The sequence below is a fragment of the Rhinatrema bivittatum genome, chromosome 7 (assembly GCF_901001135.1).
Source record: "Rhinatrema bivittatum chromosome 7, aRhiBiv1.1, whole genome shotgun sequence".
Classification (NCBI taxonomy): Eukaryota; Metazoa; Chordata; class Amphibia; order Gymnophiona; family Rhinatrematidae; genus Rhinatrema; species Rhinatrema bivittatum.
The window spans coordinates 150,022,718-150,035,202 of record NC_042621.1 but is presented as its reverse complement, the minus strand read 5'-3'; the positions used below and the strand labels follow the sequence as shown (position 1 = coordinate 150,035,202).

Here is a 12,485-nt window from a genome sequence, read left to right as displayed (position 1 = left end):
ATTTACTGGTTGATTTTAAAAGCCTTGTGTGCGCAAAAACCGTGAGATATCTGTGTGACTCAGACCCGCGCATGCCGTGCGGTTTTTAAACTGCTTGCAGCCACAAGTATATATCCCATTATGCACACAAAAATCTTTTCACCATAAAGTGGTGTGGCATGAGCATGATCTGGATGGGGCATGGGTGAGACACGAGCGGGCCGGGTCTGTAACATGAATCCAGTGCGTAAGTAATAACATACACAAGCACGTGTTGGGGTCCCTTACCACGTAACTTTACTTCTGTTATGGACAGCATGTAAGTCATATAACAAAAGGATATATGCTAGTCAGCAAGGTTTTAAGGGAGACAAGTTAGCTAGATGGATTAGGAAGTCCTCTCCTTTACTAGGGTGAACTGGGAGTAAAAGGGAAAATGGGCTATTGCATCGGTATGCATAGCTACTAAAATTCCTCTCACTTATGTGTGAGCATCAATATAAAATCATACGCACATATATGCACGTATAGCCGATTGTATAACACGCATGCATATAGGCACATATGTTTTAAAATTGCCACATCCATGTGCGCACACCAGCAAATGCGTGCGTATGTGCGCCTACGAGCGGGTCTTAAAATTTACCTCTGTGGTCTCATTGGAAACCTCTTATCCAATACTGGGCATTCTGTGTTAGAAGTTTTATTATCGAGAGAACGAAAACTGAAGTGAAACTCCTAACAAAAAACAGAGGAGGGTCGTTAGCTACCATTTGTTTACAAGTGCTTTGCTGTTTTGTTTTTTTAATTATGTTTGCTAAATAAAAATAATCTTGATTTTTGCCCAAGGTGAAAGTATTTTTATTTTTAACTCTGTGATTTTTACTGTGCCTTCTTGTATTGCCCTTGTTTCTGCTCCAGCAGCAGAAAGAAAAAAAAATGTGTGTGCTACAGATGGGCTTCGTTAAGCCCTATCGTCTCAGGTTTTGTTTCCGGGACCCCTGCGGGAAACTTCATATTTCCCGCAGTTCAGGGTTTTTTTTTTCTGGGTGGCCCTGATTTTTGTGTTAGTACGCACTATCAGGAGTTAGTGCGCGCTAACTCATGACAGTGCGTGCTAACTCCTGATAGTGCACGCTAACGGGGCAAAGTTAGCGCACACTAACATGAAAAATAATTTTTTCCAAAATTTCAGAAACATTTCTTTCATTTTTTGCTTCCCCTGAACCAAACCAAATTAGACAATTTTGTTGAAATTGTCTAATTCGGGAAAAACAAATTCACATCACTAGTGTGCATGTGTGTCTGCTAGAAGCAGGCTATGCCCATGTGTGCATATAAGTCTGAAATATACTGCCTGTGAGAGATGCCATGCAAAGCTGACCATGTGTATGCTTGTATGCATGTCTAAGACTGTCCATGACTGTCCATGTGTAAAATGCCTATGGGAGACAGGCATTAGTGTACAGGCAGAACCTGTGTGGAAACTAGAAGTGAGAGACTTACTGCTCTCAACTTCTCTCTCAACATAGAAGAAAGGAGGATAGCCGTGCTGGCATTGCTGCTGCTTCTGGGGTAAGGAGACCATATTACTTTTTGCTTTTCTTCCTTTTTCTATGGGTGTCATAGCTGATTGAATTTCCCAATGCCCCATGGCCTGCCAAGGAAAGAAAAAAACAAGCCACCCAGAGGTGGTTAGCCTCTGTGTGAAGGTGAAGATGCAGCGGCATAGACTGCTGTGGCTAGGCCTCACATTAGACATGCTCATGTGGCTCTAGTTTCAAATGGAAACAAGTTAGTCTCTGAGCTACAGCAGGGTGTTCAATTTATGTGGCATGAGAAAACAGGTGTTACAGAATTATCTGTAATGTTTCTTCAGAATAATCTGCATCCAGTAAAGTACAGCATATCCAATTCAACTGCTTAGTTCACGCTTACTTTTTTCCAGTTATTGCTCTCAGTATTGAACATAAAGATAAATATTTGAAAGGTATGACTAGGACTCTATAGAAGTACCTGCAGAAGGCATAGATGACCAGGAAGTTACCCAGCATTCCTGTGATTCCCACCGCCAGAATGACAGCACCAATTGTGTAGTGCACGTGATCTGGGACATCAACTGTAGGGAAGGCATGTGAAGCTTCTTTCACAGTTATTTCCTAGAACACATAGGAAAATGAGAGCATTCCCACTGGTGTTTGTTCTAAGCGAAACATGTTAAGCTATCATGAGAACTAATAGGCTGCAGGAATGAAAAATGAAGCAGCAGCAAGTTCAGTAGTTCATCCTCTCGCTCCCATGTACTTCAGAGAAAGGGAGGTGAGAGAAAGGGGAGAGTTAAAGCAAAGGGTATATCTGAGACAAGTGAGAGGAAGAAGGGAGGAGTATGAGAGAGGGAGGAGGAGAAAAGGAGAAATGATAGGTGAGAGCAAGGGAGTGAGAGAGGCAAGAGAAAAAGTGTGGTGAGAGAAGCAATAGCAAATAGGGATGAAAAGTGTGAGCATCACATGATAGGAGCATAATTTGTATTGCGGCTGGCCTGCATAATTTTAAATTGAGATGGTGCTGGGCCCAGAAATTAATGCAGTTTGTGATTTTTTTCAGGCAAATTTTATTTTCATTTTCATTAAATTTACTAATAATGAGTTGCTTTGCATGCATTTGGAAAGCATTTGCATACAAAGCAGTTTATTACCATTTTCAGCTTATTTGGGATAAAATAATAAGCAGTATTGAAAATAATACCCATTATCACTGTGTTAAGGCATTTATTGCATGGTAAACAGCTTCATAAATATGCCCCTAAGAATGTAAAAACCAGTAATCTTTATTAATCATACATCATTCCCAACATTAAAATTCATCCATTAAAAGCTTGTCAAAATAAGTAGGTCTTTACCTCCTTTCTGAGTTTTAGTAACTCATTTCAAGCCACAATTCTGATGGCAATAAATGCCATAAAATGGGAGCTTGATACATAAAACCAGTCTGTCTTGTGCCCTCTACCCCAATATCCACATAAAAAGCCATTCTAAGCAATTCTAGTTGAGAGGAATGAAGATCTCTTAGTGACCTGTAGGATGCAAGATCTGACAGCCCTAGCATATGCTTTAAAAGTAAGAATCACCAAACAAGTGGAGAGTAGGACACACCAACAGGGAAATCCAGGTAATATAGGGCTGGGGCAGGAAAGGTAAATCATCTGCAGGCACAAAGACCGTAGAGGGCTAGAAGTAGGTTTTATTCACGCTGTCCGGCGTTTCTATGAAAGCATTTTGAAACTGTGTTTCATTATCCCTCTGTGCGACAGCTTTAAAGTCATGTACTTTTGACGATGTTCCTGAAGATGAGTTTGTCAATGGTATTGGTGAAGATCGTTCCTGATCTCTTGGCTCTGTCCCTTCTGATGCAGCCAGTGCAAAACACGGCCATGTCGGGAGACCAACACTACTACAACTGATTGTTGTATTGGTTTCAAGGACAAGAAATGTCTGCCTGATAACCAAATTGAGTGAGTAAACCTGCTTCTAGCCCTCTACGGTCTTTGTGCCTGCAGATGATTTACCTTTCCTGACACAGCCCTATATTACATTAAAAGTAAGAATTCAATCTTACAACCAACTGGAAGCCAATGTGGTTTTTTAAAAACACCAGAGATATGGTTGAACTTTTTTTAAATCCAAAGACTACCATTGCCGTATTTTGGAGCGGTTGGAGGTGTCTCATAGAAATACCTGAAATATCAAGGTACCGTGAATTCCAATGGTCTAATCATGAAAATGTAAAGGCATCTGCAGATATCTTCATCTTTGCCAGGCCAAGTTGAGTTGAATACACATGCCATACCCTGCCCTTTTTTAAATAAGCTGATTTTATTCAATCCATTGGCCTGTCATTTGTATCAGCTGTGTGAAATGATGCAATTTGGACAAGAACCTTATACATTTCTCTATTTATTTTTTTTATATACTGACATTTGATCTGAGATATCACATCAGTTTACATTCAGGTACTGTAGGTATTTCCCTATCCCCAGAGGGCTTACAATCTAAGTTTTGCACCTGAGGCAATGGAGGGTAAAGTGACTTGCTCAAGGTCACAAGGAGCAACAGCAGGACTTGAACCCTGGTCTCCTGGTTTGTAGCCCACTGCTCTAACAACTAGGCTACTCCTCCTCTATAGCATAGTCTTTGTGGTCATGTACAAAATGCTGAAAATGTTGCCCTCATGTGATTTATTTCTCATTGCCTGACTGAACTCCAGAATAGAAGCACCCAACTTTGGAGCCTCATGGCTTTTCTTTCTACAGTTGCTCCTTTCAGAGCTCTTCTGGGACACTCATGAGATGCCCTGGTAAGTCTTAACTTCCGACCCTAGTAAGAGCCCAATCTTCAAACCTATCCACACACAGTACAGCATTTACATGCATAAAGTGGACACAGAGAAGTCAATATTCTGTAGGCCACTGAGTGCATAAATTATCCAGCTAAGGTAACTTGTTCCAGATATTCAGTGGAATATTCAGCCAGATAACTTTAATCAGGAATAAACATCCCACCGAATACCCACACAAAGTTATCCGGCTAGTCTTAGCTGGATAACTTTATATATAACCGGCGATATTCCTTTGAATAACTGGATAACTTTATACTTAATCAGTGATATTCAAAAAAATATAGTCGGTTAAGTAGCGTTCCTGATTTTAAAAAATTAACCTATCCCCTACCTCCCTCTCACCTGAGCTCCAAAGGCCCTGTGGGGCCGAACCTGCCAGCCGCTGCCCCATCTCTATTTTAAATAAAAATATAATCGTGCCGTGAGTTATTGAATGTTAATTCCCCTTCCCCACCCCCTGCTTCCGGCTTCTGGGGGGTTTTTTCTTAAATAAAATATCCTTTTTCCAGATGTCCCCCCTTCCATCCACCCCAACCTTTTCACGTCCAATTTCCAAACCTCATCTCTCCCGGTACATTTCTTCAGCCCAGAACGCAGTAGCGTCCTACCATGATCCGGGCCCGGCACTTCTAACTTTGCTACAATTGGTACGCTGTTTTGAATATTGCTGGTTATATATACAGTTATTCAGCCAGATAACTTTGTTACGTCCTGGAACATCCACAGAATGCTCCTTTTTTATCCAGCTATAACTTAGCCAAATAACTAGCTGAATATTCCAAAAGTCTAAATGGTTAATGCTAGTATTTTATAAACTGTACATTGGGAGCTTCCCAATTTATATACCGCATAGTTCTGCTCCAAAACTATGCATATGTTGCAGTACATGCGTATATTTCCAATGCAAGAAAATGAATACTTTTTCTACCTATTTCATAAACATATACATATATATTTTACATGCAAAATAATTGTGACTCTGTGCATAATAAATACCCAGAATTCCACATGGAGGTAAGTATTTTATAAAGGTTGTGCGTATACCGTTTTGAAAATACTTGTACGCCTACTTGGAATGCCCACCAGTTCACCCAGATTTACCTCCCAAAAACTGTAGAAAAAGAAAAGATCGATTTCAATTATGCAAGTCAATTGGCAGGTGTAAAATTTTACAAATTTGCTAATGTATACACTTTTATCTCTTTTAAAATAGCAATTACCATACATATTGCTGAAGCCCATCCTGGAATACTCCTAGCTGACTCCTTATTTTCCCTAGTAAAATGTAGGCATAAAACGGAAAATACATTAGTACTCTCGACATTTATAAAATAGTATATACACACATGCAGTATATGCTACTTACCTGTGTATATGCTATTTTTATGTGCAGAACGACTTTAAAAATACACTACTAAGTGCATATCTGATTACAGTAACCAAAAGGCATAAGAAAGACTGTTGTAAAGGATAACATTATAGTTGTGTCCTATCTTTACAATGAGGCAATACTGAAAAAGGGCTACTGATGCAAGACAATACATATCCTGTTCATGATTTAGGCCAGAAACTGAAGCAGTCTCCTTCCTAACTGATGGGAGAGGAAGTCTATGGTGGTCTGCTGGTAGATGAAGAAGATCACAGATAGGTACCTCAAGCTTCATTTTCACCAACAGTATAGTAGATATCATTGCATTGCAGTATGAATTAGGAATGAGCATTTGGAAGAAACAAACTAGGAAATGAGACAAAATTTCCTATTTTGTTTTGGTTCATTTTGAAAACCAATAAAAAAAAAAAGCCATCAGTTGGGCCTAAGCATAGGCCTGAAGCCAAGGCCTCACCAAGGGCCGGATTTTCAAAGCCCTACGTGTGTAGGGGGGTACGCACTCCAGGCCTATTTTATAAAGGCCCAGTGACGTGCAGAAAGCCCCGGGACACGTCTAAGTCCCGGGGCTTCAAAAAAGTGGGGGGGGGGGGGGGGGAGGGGGGGGCCAGAGGCCTCCGGCATAGTGGCCAATTGCCGCTGTGTTGGAGGATCGCATGCCAGCAGACTGCAGGCGCAAGAGGTACAATAAAGGTCAGGGGGTTAGAATAGGTCTAGGAGGTGGGAAGGTTAGGGGAAGGGGTGGGAAGGATAGAGTAGGGGGAAGGGAAGTTCCTTCCCAGGCCGCTGCTAAATTGGAGCAGCCTGGAAGGGAATGGGTGAAGGCCGCGGACGTCGGCATGTGCAAGATGCACTAGTGTGCACCCCCTTGCGCGCGCTGACCCTGAATTTATAACATGCATGCACCTGTGCACGCATGTTATAAAATCGAGGTTCATGTGTGTGCACCAGGTAGTGTGCGCACATGGATGCCTGTGCATGCCTTTTAAAATCTACCCCCTAGGGAATAAGCTGAGACCCAAAGCAGGGGCACCTGCCTAAGCCCGAGTGTAACTCTGACACCTCGGCCTCGCATAGGCATAGGCCAACCAATGAAGGGGCCGCTGCCTATGCCCGAGCGTAACACCGGGATCTCAGCCTTGGCCCTGGCCTGACACCGACCTAGTCCAGGGAAATTTCCCTCCACTCTCCTTACTTAATCCAATACTGCATCCTGGCCCAGTCCCAATGCCTGGGCCTCGGCCCTGACCCAGATTTGACCCCACATCTGACCGCAGACCAGGTCCCAGCACCTTGGCTTTAACCTAGGTCATGGCCCTGGCCCAGGCCCAATACTGGGACCTGGTCTAGAGACAGGGTGTTAATGCCTGGCCTTGGCCTGGTCTTGGGCCTGAATCCAAACCCCAAACCTGAAGGCCAGGTCTTGACACCTGGGCCTCAGCCCAAACTCAGGCCACGACCTCTGCCTAGGCCCTGTGCAAGGCCCAGTAAATTTTCCCCTAACTGTAGAACTGTACAAATGCTTCAAAGTCCACACAAGCTTGGTTGATTTTCAAATACAACGTGCAGCATACATTGAGTTTCAGTATTAGGTTATGTTGCTATATGTAGATTCTTATCCCCACCCATTTCAAAATGCTGGTATAGATTTGTGGCATTCTGAAAACACAGGTACTTTTTTAAAATTAAATATACATTTATAGATTATAAATGCATCTAAAATGTTCCAGGAATGATTATTTTCTATGTGGTCAAAAGTGCATAATTTATGAAAACATGCAATGCTTAGCCAGCTTAAGAAGTGTGACCTGGTTTTGCCTGTCACTAATAATTTCCGGAGTCTTTTTCCATCTGGGCAACGGGAGTGGGTTTTTGCTCTTTTGGAGACCCCCCCTGACTTTATACCCCCCTTTCTGTGGGAGTCTTCAATAAAGTATAAAACCCCCTGGAGCATGCTCAGATGTCAGTGGGTTAGTGGGCTGAGAGAAGAAGAAAGAAGGAGTTGGAACTCCTGAAAATCATTGCCGCACCCCTGGGAGACTTTGATCTGAATTAGATTATTGTTGGTGGAAAATATCTGGAGAAGAGTTACTAGTCTGGAAGAAAGGGTATACCCCCAGTATCCAGAAGGCCTGGGTTAGTGATCTTTTTTTCTCTAGCGTCCAGTTAACAGTAAAGGTGAAGAGAAGTCAATAGGATTGAAGAAACTTTGAAAGTTGTGGATTATAGTTTGAGATTTTTCTTTATACCTGTCTCAGGAGTTGCAGATGATGGCGTTGTGGGAGCACTAAGGAGCGGTCCCGATTCGGAAGAGAAATTGTGTCCTTGGGCCATGGCATGACCCCAGAGGATGACTCCGGAGAAGTGCTGAGGCGGGTGAGACGCATCTGAGCATGGGCAGACAGGCTAGAGACTCGGGACCCTGACCTCTGCCGAACTCAAAGAGACCCAGCAACACAATGCTGGTCTCTGGGGTAGCCCTCCGGCCACTCGATAGCTCTTTCAGATCCACCGCCTGGGAATGGCTGGCATGACAGGATGGACAGAGGTCAAGGATAGGCGATGACACTGGAACAAGGATGAACATAGGCACTAGGAGACTTGGACGAGACGAGGTACTTGGAGACTGTTGCGTCCGTCGCTGCTCGACGCCCTCACTCCGCTCTCCTTACCACTGTGGCAACTCCCTCTGGGCCTGATGGACGGTTTGCTGCCGCGGCGTCTTCTTGCCATCTTCCTCCAGCGTCCCGAGAGCAGCACGACGCTGTGGATCCGCCATGTTCCTGATGACGTAGGGAGCGCACGCAAGCTTCAAAATATGTACCAGCAAGGGCGCGAACCTCAGGGGCGTCACCCTGAACTGACTTCATCCGCTTCCAATATAAAAGGTCTCAGTATTTGCTAATGAATTGAGTTAGCAAGGATTCGTCCAAGCTACTCTGCCTCCTCGGACTTACCAGGGATACCCGCTCCTCGGGGGGCCTCGCTCTCTTTTCTCTATTTCAGATTGCCGATAGGAACCGGTACTCACTCCTCGAGGGCCCATGTTCCTGAACACTCTGAAGATTCTCTACTGCCTGGAAGCTATCACAGAAACAGACAATTGTGAATTACCATCGCTCTTTCAGAGCTTTCCCTGGAACCAAGTACTCGCTCCTCGAGGGCCTAACCCTTTCCAACTACTGAGCTTTCTAAAGACCTTGTGAGATCTGTCATCCAGTTCTGGCTATGAACACAGCATACCCTGTCTACTCACTATCTATAGTTTCTCTACAGCTCAGCAACCCTGGGATCGCTGTTCCAGTACCTGAGGGACTTTAGCCCTGACGGGCATATCAGCTCACTACTGCCACCTCTGGTGGTTCTATTAACCTGTCTAATAAAAGAATTATCTGTGTCTGTCTCCGTTTTCAAGCCTAGCTGGTGGTCCCTCTCAGGATATCCTCCTGGGGGCGCAGTCATCTGCCATCAGCCCAAGGATTCACCTATCTACATTCCTCTACAGCTGAGTGTCCTCTCCAAGCACTCTGCTGGTAACAGATGGCTACTCCTTCCCCACCAGGAGTCTTCAGCAACAGATTCATTACAGTTTGTTACTGTAATGAATCTGTTACATTACAGTTTGTTACTGTAATGCTCAGCTCCCTCTACAGGAGCTGAGCATATCAGTTTACTAACTTCTCCTTCCTCAGGAGTAGATTATAACGGATTCCTAATTCTGTACAGAGATTCATAACAGCTTGCTAACTCCTCTCCTTCATAGGAGTATAACCATAACAGATTGCTAGCTCCTCCCTCCAGAGGAGATCACTCATAACAAGATCGCTAACTCCTCCTACCACAGGTGCAGATCCTCAACAGATTGTTCTTAGCAGGAACCATAACAGAGACTTGGACAAGATGTAGGCAGTGCTAAAGCTCAGGATGAAGGAGGGATCCACGCAGCACTTGAAGCCGGATCCAGCCAGAACGGGGCTCCAGTGACCGGGAACGGACACCGGGTTAGATACATAATTATACACAGGCTGGTCATCTGGAGGTGGAGTCCAGCGAGAGGGGCTAGGCTAAAAACCCGGAACCAGGAACCTGGAACATCCGAGAACAAGAACATCCAAAGAGAGGAGCCGGAGGGAACAAGGACATCTGGAGACGGAACATCTGAAGACAGGAATATCAGGAACATCTGAAGACAGGATGGACAAGGACACAGGATCCGACGAGAGACCAGGAATGGTGGACAAAGACAAGGGAGCTCCTATGAAGAACAGAGAGCCTTGAAGAAGCGAAGATGGACCTCAGAGCCTCCTGGAATGAAGAGCTGGAAAAGACGAAGATTCCAGGAGCAGACTGGCTCCTTGCGAAGGTGACGAGTGACTGGCGAGTGGCCCTTTTATAGGGCCGAAGAGGAGATGCCCAGATGAGGTTATCAGGTGGGGTCGTGGGGCTTTTCCTTCCACGGGTCCTTTAAATAATCTGGAGAGGTGCGGCCGTGCGCCTAGAGAAAGGCCAGATTGGGGACAGCGATGGCGAAGACCAGGGCGGGAGGCAGCACCAGGCTGCAAAACGAGACCCAGACATCGGCGGCTCCATACCACAAAGGCAGACAACAGTGGCAGTGCTCAGGCTGCGTTGGACAGTGGCAGTGGTGGCTTCTGGGCCACGGGGACAGGCAGCGGCTTTGCCCACTGCGAAGAACAGTAGGCGGCGCTTGGGCCGCAATTCTGCAGCGGCGGCCTCTGGGCCACGAAAGTGAGAGACTGCTTGCGGCTAGGCCTGCGAGCAGGATCTCAACAGATGGACTACCACGAGACATTTAAAAGAATGGCCAATACATTTTTCTTTAAATTTGTATTTTCGTAGGCTATCGAGTCTTTTTGGTTCAACTGCACAACAGTGATCCAAGCCTTGAGCTCTTTGTTTGTTATAATTTGTATGTTTATGATTTGAATATTTCATTGTGTATGTTGGCTTGCAGCTGCCTAGGACTCTGGTTTAGGTGGCATATAAGTTCAATAAATACAAATATTTTTTGGGTTTTAGAGATTGTATTAATCTTGGCGATTTTTCCATCTTTTTGGCAGTGCATGCTGGAGTTGCATTCCAGCTACCCTACCATTCAGGGGGAGGGTTTGTTGAGCATGGATGGTGGTGCAGAAGGAAGAAAATCAGATAGGAGGAACAAAATGGACAAGGAGACTATGGTTTTCTTTACTCTTATTTTTGTTGCTGTTTTTGAATTTCATCATTTTGGCTTGGATCCTAATCTTTGTTGAAATAAACTGACTTTATTTTGAACACCAATTGGACCCCCTGTGGTTTGTTTTTTCTACTCTGCCGTTTAATGTATGAACATTGAGTGGGTTGTCTACTATTGGCCAATATTTGTTTTCATTTTCTGGGTCTCTTTCAGGTTCCTCCTACGTATTTAGAGAAATACCCTCCAACATCCCAAGGCAGTAAGGATTGGACTTACTGACCATATCAGGGGTCAAGGAAGTTGCTTCCCCTCCCCTCCCCTGCTGGACCTGAACCCCAGCATACTATCTTTCCTGGATGATGCCATACATCCAAACAGAGGACAGGCTATAGAAGCTAACTATTTTTGCCTGTTGAAAAGTATCCAAAGTCTTTGAAAATGTATCCCTTTTGTCCAAAAGCATTAATTCCTTGCAGGTCCTAGAAAGGAAAAATATCCTCAGCAAAAAAAAAAAAAAAATTGTACAAGGAATAATGTGTTTAAACTTTGCTGTGAGATGTTTACCTGATCCTTTATGTTAGCTCTTTCTTTTTTTTTTTAACTATTTAATTTATGAATTTTACAATATATTTCAAGGGTACTCTCTTGGATAGTTTGTAACATAGCAAGGAAATTATAAGCAAAGAAAATTACTATAATATTGAAAAATTGAAAAAATTAAAAACAAGCTCCACCTGGCAAGTTTGGGTTTTCCCTTTCTTCTTTACAATTTTAAACTACTGATTTGCAAGAAAAACAGTTGCAGAAACAGCTAACAGTTGTCTGCCATCATGCTCCTCCCCGTCCACATTAGTTCTTTCAGACAATCTTTTCATACTTCTTTTAGATCATTTTTTTCTTACACAAATCTTTTTCTGCATAATTTTTTTCCTTACAGAAGTTTCAGGAAATTAAAGCTTTGAAGAAAACATGCGCCACTTCAAATATTTGCAAGCAAACTGCCTTGCAGGTTTTTCCATACCGTTTTTCTCTATTTATGCCTCTCTTCTAAATCTGGCTCAACTCCCAGTTTCACTTAATGAAATTTTGCACTTGCACTATAAGGTAGGGATGAGCAGAAGAAAAAGTTTTGTTTTGTTTCATCCATTTATTATATGGGGACCCCAATTCATTTCTTTAGTTTCAAAAGGAAAAAAAAATGTTTATTTGTTTGATTTGTTTTTTTTATTTGCCACTAAACTCAATGGGGGAAGTATTGCAGCCTATAGTGGGTTCCAGAATTGGGGTTTTCTCATCAGTTCTAATGGAACTTGAGGGAAAAATTAATCAGAAGTGGGAAAGTACTCCAAGGTACCTAGACTGTGGCAAAATGGCACCAAAAGTAGCATGAGTAGCCTAAGGCTCCACAAAGGGGGTAAAGGGTACCAGCATTGGCAGGAGGTCTCCAAGGCATCATCAGAGGAGTAAAAAAGAAAGCTATTGTGGGAAGAACACTCAAAGGCTCCAAAAGAGGGCACCAGCAACAGT

General features: G+C 43.6%; 1 protein-coding gene across 1 annotated transcript in view; it reads right to left on the bottom strand.

Moving 5' to 3' along the window:
* Positions 1–12,485, bottom strand: part of OPN4 (opsin 4) — a 172,865-nt gene that overhangs the window by 134,612 nt on the left and 25,768 nt on the right. Inside the window, exon 2 of the mRNA XM_029610695.1 lies at positions 1,996–2,138. Within this exon, the coding sequence (XP_029466555.1) occupies positions 1,996–2,138 (143 nt within the window). The remainder of the gene's footprint in view (positions 1–1,995; positions 2,139–12,485) is intronic.